Genomic DNA, 8858 nt, shown 5'->3' with positions numbered 1-8858 from the left:
GGTGATCCACCAGCCTCGGCCTCCCAAAGTGTTGGGATTACAGGTGTGAGCCACCGCACCCAGCATTTTTTTTTTTTTAAAGGAGTTTCACTCTGTCGCCCAGACTGGAATGCAATGATGTGATCTTGGCTGACTGCAACCTCCACCTCCCAGGTTTAAGTGACTCTCCTGTCTCAGCCTCCCGAGTAGCTGGGATTACAGGCATATGCCACCATGCCAGGCTAATTTTTTGTATTTTAATAGAGACGGGGTTTCACCGTGTTGCCCAGGCTGGTCTTGAACTCCTGAGCTCAGACAATCCACCTGCCTTGGCCTCCCAAAGTGCTGGCATTACAGCTGGGAGCCACCACGCCTGGCAATTGCATCTATTTTTAATGTTGAATAATGTTTGTTTATATATCTTCCTTTTTCTGGTCAAGTAAGAATTTATTATGAGCATTTCCCCCTGCATCAAATGTTCTCCTATAACATAATTTTTAAGAACTTTATAAGATTCCGTCATATGGATGTACTGCAATGTATCCACATTTTTCTGCTAGATATTTTATCCTGTTACAAATATCATTTTTCTGATGTGGAAAATGCTGCAGTGAACATCTTGACCTTAAATCTTTGTGCACATTTTCGGTCCTGCTTTAGAATTCATTTTTATAAGTATAGTGGTTGAGCCAAAGGGAAGAAATTTTTTTTTTTTTTTTTTTTTTGGGATGGAGTTTTGCTCTTGTTACCCAGGCTGGAGTGCAATGGCGCGATCTCGGCTCACCGCAACCTCCGCCTCCTGGGTTCAGGCAATTCTCCTGCCTCAGCCTCCTGAGTAGCTGGGATTACAGGCACGCACCACCATGCCCAGCTAATTTTTTGTATTTTTAGTAGAGACGGGGTTTCACCGTGTTGACCAGGATGGTCTCGATCTCTTGACCTCATGATCCACCCGCCTCGGCCTCCCAAAGTGCTGGGATTACAGGCTTGAGCCACCGCTCCCGGCCGGGAAGAAATATTTTTATGATTCTAGAAACATATTTCCAAACTCCAGAAAAGCTATGCAATTTTCTACTTCTGTCATGCCAGTGATTCAGGGCATGATTTTCGTAACTGTTTCCAATTTGACAGGTGAGATTGGCACTTTGTTTTAATTTGCACTGATTTTATTTTTACATCTTGGAGACAGCCAGCCTAGTGTTTTCAAAACATGCCTCATCATAAGAATTACCATCTGAATGAAAATATTCCAGAAAGCAGCCTGTATTTAATAAGCAACAAGGCAAGTGTGGAAAGCCCTACACTTAAAAAAAATAGAGAAACTGAGGCCAGAGGAGAGCAGGGAGGTACCCAGGTCTCCGGGGTACCTGGGGTTCAATCAAGGATGCTGAGTGTCCCATCCTGGCATCCCAGCCAGAGCCCCTCACAGCAAACCTTTCGAAGGCTGCTCCAAGCCACCTCCCCTGACTTGCACATGTGAGACAGCAGCTGTCCAATGTCTAGTGGCTTCTTTCTTTTTCTCTTTCTCAGAAACAATAACAACAACAAAAGTTAAAAACCTGAAAAGTGAACCATGAAGCTCCATGAAAAGGACCGAGGAGAAGACAAGGAAAGTGATTCAGCGAAAAAGAAATTGGTTAGTCCTCTTTTTTTTCTCTCTCCCTTAGATGACTATTCTGGTCACCCATGGTGTAGTTGTCCCTTCCCCTGGGTCAGGGGGAGGCTGTTAAGGTGAAGCTGGGCAGAGAAAAGATTGAGCAGCAGCTAAAGGTCAAGTTCTATAGGAAGGGGCCATGGGGATTGTAGAGTGTATGGGGTGAGCCTTAGAAGAGTGAAATGGACAGTCGTGATCTGCTGGTGACTTTCTGGGCTTGGGGCAAACGCCTCCATTACAAAAATCATTTCTCAACAAGGGACATTGATGTTGGCAATGATTATGTCATCATCCTTAAAGATACACTAAAACCCACCCCCTAATCCATCACAAGGCTTAGTCCACCTGCCCCTTCCTCCAGGAATTCCTCAGCAGTTCTTAATAGAATGACTTTCTTCCTTCTTGGGATGCATCAGGCCCTCTCTTTAAACCTGATTTAAGAACCCACAGCCAGAGAGTGCCTACTCTGTGCTGGACCTTTACATAGGGCTCCCATTTAAAAAGAAACTCTTTACATGGGTCTCTCTGGATCAAACCATGGTGAAGGCATCACTAGCCCCATTTTATAGGCAAAGAACTGAGGGTCAGAAAGAGCTGAAGCCACTTATCCAAGGCTATGAGGCTAGCACAGGTTTGAGCTGGTCTTAAACCTTGAACCATCTGTGCCTCGTCTCCTGTGAAGAGTGTGGAAGCTACAGCAACTCCAGGGAAGATGTATTTATATTTGTAACACACCTGTATTTGGTGACAGAGATCAACACAAGTCCATTTAGCAAGTTACCGAGAGTGTGAAATTGGCAAGCTGAACATCATCTCCACAGAGGTGCAAAATGCAGGATAAGGGTGTAGTCACCTGCTTGAGATCACCCAGGACCCCACACAAGGATCATGTCAACAGAGAGCAATTCCCACTAAGTAGACACTATATCTTTTCTTGGTGCTTACACTGGGTGAGTCAAGGATCAACTGTCTTGGTATTTGGTGTAATGAGGAAGGGATGTAGTCATTTCAAACATTCTGCTTAAATGACATTCAATAGAAAATGTCCCTTCTTTTCCAACTCTTCCCTGCTAGAAAATTTCCACCTTGTCCAAGACAACTTTCTAGCCTTAGGAAATCATCTGGAGGACAGTTTCAGGTCAGTTCCAGAAGTGATGCCTAGCTACTGGACCCCGTCCCTGAGCCAGGCTGGAGGAAGGCTAGGAATACAAAGAGGCATAGAATACTGTGAGTTTCCTGGGGCTGCCGGGACAATGTCCCACGGGCCGGGCAGCCTAAACAACAGAAACGTATTGTCTCACAGTCTTGGAAGCCAGAAGTCCAAGCTCAAAGTGTCAGCAGGTTAGTTCCTTCCGAAGCCTCCCTTCTTGGCTGCTGACATTTTCCCTGCATGCCTTCTCCCTGCATCCTCACGTGGTCATCCCTCTGTGTGCATCTGTGTCCCCTCATCTCCTCTTCTTATAAGGATACCAGGCATACTGAATTACGGCTTCATGCATATGATCTCATTTAATCTTATTACCTCTTCAAAAACCCTATCTCCAAACACAGCCACACTGTAAGATACTGCGGGTGAGGACTTCAACATGTCGCGAATCTGGGGGAATGCAATCAGCCCACTGAGATGCACACCGTCCCTGCCCGCAGTGAGCTCCTGTGCATAGGGGAAGGCACATGTGAGCAGAAGCACGTAGAGCACAGAGACAGTGTGAGATCAGGGAGGCTGCTGGGAGGATGTGGCGAGGCAGCTGAGTGCTGAAGGGTGAGCACAGTTCAGGGGAGTCTTCTGGGAGGGCCTGAGCAAGGCCAGGAGGACCTGAATGAGTAGGAGCTCCATAAAGACAGGCAAGGGATGAGTAGGCGAAGAAACCAGTGAGTGTCAGAGCAGGCGGAATGTGCCCCAGCCCCAAACACCCAGGGATGTTTGTCTTATGACTTCATCTGTGATAAGAGTCGCTTCCTTTGCAGTTGCCTGGAGCTCAGGGCTGCTGGCCGTGTGGAATGGGAAACCGGCCCTAGCTTTGGAGGCAGGCTCCTCTCTGCTCCCCCTGAACTTCAGCCGTTGCCCCGAAATGTAGGTCTGATGGCTCCTCTGAGGACTGGATGATATCATGAATGTGAACGCACTTGGGAAAGCTCTGTGCACGTGTAGCATGAGCTGAAGGTGAGGCAGGTGCTTTGGCTACCGGAAGCCCCGGTTAACCTGCCACTATGTTCGGGAGGGACCCATCCTCCCTCTTACTTTCTATCCAGCTGTAGTTACATATTTGCATTGACTGCCTAATTTCTGGCACCTTTTGAGTTTTCAATCCCAACAGAGAACTATGAAACAATTTTTAACGAGATGAGGGGTCACCTGATCCAATTTGAGCTTTAGCAAAATCTGGGGAGGTCCCTGCTGTTACAGATGAGGAAACAGGGAGGGTGCAGAGAAGGGAGTCACAGCAATGGGATGAGGAGGAGGAAATGAGATGATGAAAATGCAGTCCCCATCAGGATGGCACAGGGGCGGACGGGCCCTCCATGCCCAGGGATGGGGCTGCCCCTGCCCCTCCTCTGCCCACGTCCTGCACTTCAGGCACCAAACATGCCCCACTGACAGGGTCGCTCCCCCACACAGCAGGCATCTGTGCCTGCAGGCCCTGGTTCCTTGCCCTCTCACCCCATATCCTTCTCGTTCTGCTCAGAAGCCGCCTCTTCCAGGGGGTCAGCTGAGATTGGTGTGGTGCCTCCCTCATGCTGTCCTGGGAAATCCTCCACTGTTTCAGGTCATGTTATAATCGAGGATTTGCACATCAGAATGCCATTCTAGGCCCACCACTCAGTGAGGAAACCAGGCTGCATGGCTGAAATCCAGTTCAAGTAATAGCCACTTCTCCCAGGGACGTGCCTGACTCATCAATATGCAGAAGGACAACTGCACTGAATAACGGATGCGCTCAATACACCCCAGCCTAACTCCTGAGGGGTGGTTTTCCTTTTGGGACATCTTGGTTCCCCACTTGCCTTGAGCGGCCACATTCCCACCACCGCGCATGTCCAGGATGGATGTTTCAGGGTGCATTTCACATTCCAGGCTCCCGGCATGTCTGCCGTACTCCACACCTTTTACTTTAGTGTGTGCTTTTAACTAAACCTCCTTTGCTGGCTTCTCAGTCTCTGTTTTGTAGACTGAACCCTACCTTGCCTCCTGGGCATCCTACATTCCCCAAGCCTGTCCCTGGCTCTGGCCCAGCCTCTGCTCCGCTCTCTGATTCTGGGAGCAAACTGTCCTAGCCAAAAGTGAAGGTGCTTCTCTGATATCTGAGGCAGCGTGGCCATGCAATGAATTGGTTCTCACAACGCCCTGGTGCCTTCTCAGTGCGGCCCTGGAGCCAGCCTGGGGCTGGCACACAGGACGTGTCCCCTCAGACAATGGTGAATGAGCAGGAGAGAGTAATGACACCAAGAGGCGAATTCTTTTTCTTGCAAACCCACAGCCCTTGCCTTTGTTCTAGGCTGTGGGATAGCCTGCGCTCATTTCCAGCATGCCGCTTGGGGCTGAGTGTTTTCTATTTGAGGTTCCGAATAATTCTGCAGGACAATCAGAGTGGGGTCAATCTTCCATTTTGCAGTGGTAGAAGTGGCAGCTCAGAGAACAAAGTGACCTGCCTGAGGACACACAGTTAAAAAGTGGAGGAGTCAGGGGTACAGCCCTACCCAGGCTTCTGAATCAACATCAGCCACCTCCCCATTCTGTCCCAAGCATTAGGGAGGTAACCTAGGATAAGGGCAGTCACCCTGCTCCAGGCCTTGTTAAGAGAGAAAAATAAAAAGATGTTGAGAAAAAAAAAATCCGCCCCCTGGTGGTGATCCAGGAGAGGACAGACTTCCCCTTTTGGACTCTTTCGTTGCTGTTAACAACTTAGGAGCAGGGAAAAAAATGTTGCCCCATTTCCTGTTCAGGCATGATCAACTTGCCACACTTCCTGTCGGAAACTCCCGCCCTTCTTCCTGTGGACTCTGCCTCCTTATTCACGGAGATGTCTTGGCAGAGTCCGGGGTCCCTGGGCCGAGCTATCAGCTGGGTCACCAAGACCCGTGCCAAGGAAACAAAACATGAATTCCAAGGAACTGGGCCTAGTTTCCCTCACAGACGACACCAGCCATGCTGGGACTCCAGGGCCAGGGAGGGCGCTGCCAGAGTGTGACCACCTGAGGAGCGGGGTGCCAGGTGGGAGGAGAAGAAAGGTAAATACGGACACCGGCTCTGCATGGCTGGAGGGCTAGGGGAGGGCAGGCGGGGGTGGCAGCCGTGCGACAGCACTCAACCCCAGCCTGGCAGCATGTGGCTGGGAGGTCTGGGGCTTTGAGGCAGGGAGGGCCCAGTTTGAGTGGCACTTCCCCAGCTGTGTGACTTTGGCATACGCTCTCCAGGCCCCAGCTGACAGTATATCTGGTAGGCTGGGTGTGTACATGAAACGAGGCCATGGTGGAACACTGCCCTGTCCCGAACCTGCACAGTGGTGCCCCTCTTCTTACCCTCCCCAGGGCATGGCACAGGCAGCGGCACCATGGTCAGTGGGCACCCTCTGCCCCTGCAGTGAGTGGGGAGCAGGTGGAGGGCACAGGTGGGCCACACGGGCAGGGGACTCTGGGGAGCACAGCTGAGGCAGGAGGAGACGCCCCCCACCTGCCCTTCACCAGCCTCTGGCAGGGTCTTCACACCCAGTGCTCCCAATCCATGGGGTGCAGATGAGGGAGGAGTCTGTGTCCTCTAAGGTCATCAGGGCTGGGAGCAAAAAAGGCACAGTGCACAGAAACAATGCCCAGTGCGGCCCAGGCACTCAGAAGAGGCGGAATCTGTGCCGAGACTCAGAGCACAGGTTTAAAGAGAAAGGGTGATGGAGAACAGGTGTTTTGTCTGAAATGTGATTCTGTTCCATTGGGGATCCCCATTCAGCTCAAGCTCCTCTTACAGCAGAAAAATACTCTGGTCCCATATTTCACTTGGCAGCACCCATCCCCAAGGCTGACAAACGCTCCCTCTCACCCCTCTATGTGATCAGCAGCCTCTACCAAGCACCTCCTCTGCAGCAGGCTCCTCAACAACATACGCGTCCAGTGCTGCTGTTGAGATCCCATTTCACAGGTGGGCAAGCTGAGCCTCAGAAAAGCAAGTCACTTGCTCAGGCTCCTACAGCTGAGTGGTGGGGCCGTCCCTGGAGGTAAAGCTGATATCACTTGACTCAAAGCCCCAACGCTCTATCTCATGGCTGGTGGCACTAGAGGAGACACATGAGATGGGCAGAGCAGGGAGCTGGCTATCAGAGACCCGTGTCCCTTGCAGATGGGATTTGACTGATTCAGGTTCCTGAACCATGGACCTGTCTGTCTTGTTCACTGCTGCATGCCCACAGCTTTGTCAGGGCCTGGCCTCTGCAAAACAGACAACACATTCACAAATTTGTCAGATGATGGCAAAGAAAGTGCCTGCTGGAGCACCTGGTCCCCGTCCACTTGACCCATATTTCCTGCCCGGCTAAGGATGGCCGTCCCTCCTGCCCTGGCTCATGCCAGCTGGTCAGCCTTTGCCAGGGGCTCAGGGGTTTCTGTCCTGTGGCCCTGTTCTGGTGGTGGCCATCCTTAGATGGGCAGGACAACGCCAGGGCCGACGCCCTGTTCTCTGTGCCAAACCTTGCATCTGTTTGCAGGTCCTTGTCCCCAGGCTTGGACCAGCCCCTGTAGATTGATGCCTCAGCCTGGAATTATGTGCATGCGCGCACATCTGTGTGGCTGTCGGCAGCCTCAGGCCCCTGGACACCGCACTCAGGTGACGAGTCAGCAGGGGACAGGCGGTGCAGTGCAGTGGTGACTACAGGGGCACTGCAGCCAGGCCACCTGGACTCCAGTCCCCAACCCAGATACCACCGGCCACGGTTTCAGGCCCCTCTTTCCTCGTCTGTAATACAGGATAAAACAGCACGGATCTCAGCACAGGACTCAGAGGCAGTGTGCAGAAAGTGCTTAGAATCGCGCCTGGCTGACAGTGCTTGGAGTCTGGCTTTGCTTTTTTCTGTCCAGGTCAGACACTCACCAAATTCAGCTAAAACGATCCTGTGGAACTGCTCAGAGCACCTGCTGAAAACGTTAGGTCTGCGTTTCGGGGATCCTCACTGAACCTGGGAGGAAGGCAAGGGCGTGGCCGCTGGACCCAAGGACTCCCGGCCTGCGCACGCGGACCGGAACGAGAGCCCTGTCCGCAGGTCCCCAACTAGCGTCCTTTCCCTCCGTCTCTAGCCCGGCCAAGGACAATGACTTCTCCCCGGGAAGGCCTGCCCCAGCTGAGGAGGGGAGGCCTTCCCAGGCCGTCCCTCTGCCCTGGCAGCTCGCCCGGTGCCGCCTCTGACGCGCTTTCCTCTCCCCCAGGACTGGTCCTGCTCGCTCCTCGTGGCCTCCCTCGCCGGCGCCTTCGGCTCCTCCTTCCTCTACGGCTACAACCTGTCGGTGGTGAATGCCCCCACCCCGGTGAGTGCGCGGCAAGCCCGGCAGAGGGCGCTGCGGCCCCGCGGAAACCTTCGGGTGCGCACGGGCCCTGGGCCCCAGCGCCCCCTCCTGCAGCGCTCGCGGCGCGAGACACCGCGGGGACAGGGACCAGCCCCCGCTCGGGGGGGAGGGGAGACACAGAAACAGACAGTGATGACACGGGGGCCGGGGGCGGGGGGCATGCCAGTTCTTGCGGCTGGAGGGTGGGTGTCCTGGGAGAAAGTTGGGAGACCAGATGAAGGGGGTTTCAGAAGTCCTGGGGAGGCAGGGGTGGGGGGATCCTCTGGGCCCTAATGCCAGGGAAAGGAGCAGGAGGGGCCTTATGTATAGAAACTAGGACATTTTCTTGATTTGTTTTGTTGTTGTTGATATTTATTTATTTTTCTATCTTTGAGATGGAGTCTTGCTCTGTCACCCAGGCTGGAGTGCAGTGGCATGATCTCAGCCCACTGCAACCTCCACCTCTTGAGTTCAAATGATTCTCCTGCCTCAGCCTCTCCACTAACTGGGATTTACAGGCGCCTGTCAACCTTCCCGGCTGATTTTCGTATTTTTAGGAGAGATGGGGTTTTGCCGTGTTGGCCAGGCTGGTCTGGAACTCCTGACCGCAAGTGATCTGCCCGCCTTGGCCTCCCAAAGTGCTGGGATTATAGGCTGGAGCCACTGTGCCTGGCCTGTTTTTGTTGACTTTAAATTACAA

At 52.6% G+C, this 8858-nt stretch overlaps 1 protein-coding gene across 3 annotated transcripts in view; it reads left to right on the top strand.

Moving 5' to 3' along the window:
* Window positions 1-8858, top strand: part of SLC2A9 (solute carrier family 2 member 9) — a 229987-nt gene that overhangs the window by 7212 nt on the left and 213917 nt on the right. For 2 of the 3 annotated variants that reach the window (XM_032254204.1, XM_032254205.1), the window contains exons 2-3: window positions 1510-1615; window positions 8042-8140. In XM_032254204.1, coding sequence (XP_032110095.1) covers window positions 1553-1615; window positions 8042-8140 — 162 coding nt within the window. In that variant the 5' untranslated portion in view covers window positions 1510-1552. Of the gene's footprint in view, window positions 1-1509; window positions 1616-5647; window positions 5864-8041; window positions 8141-8858 lie in introns of those variants that run through there. The other variant, XM_032254206.1, reaches the window with a different exon arrangement.

This window comes from Sapajus apella, unplaced genomic scaffold, assembly GCF_009761245.1.
Source record: "Sapajus apella isolate SASKATOON/1434 unplaced genomic scaffold, GSC_monkey_1.0 scaffold85, whole genome shotgun sequence".
NCBI lineage: Eukaryota > Metazoa > Chordata > Mammalia > Primates > Cebidae > Sapajus > Sapajus apella.
Note: the sequence above shows the minus strand (reverse complement) of the source record. Positions and strands in the feature narration are given on the sequence as shown.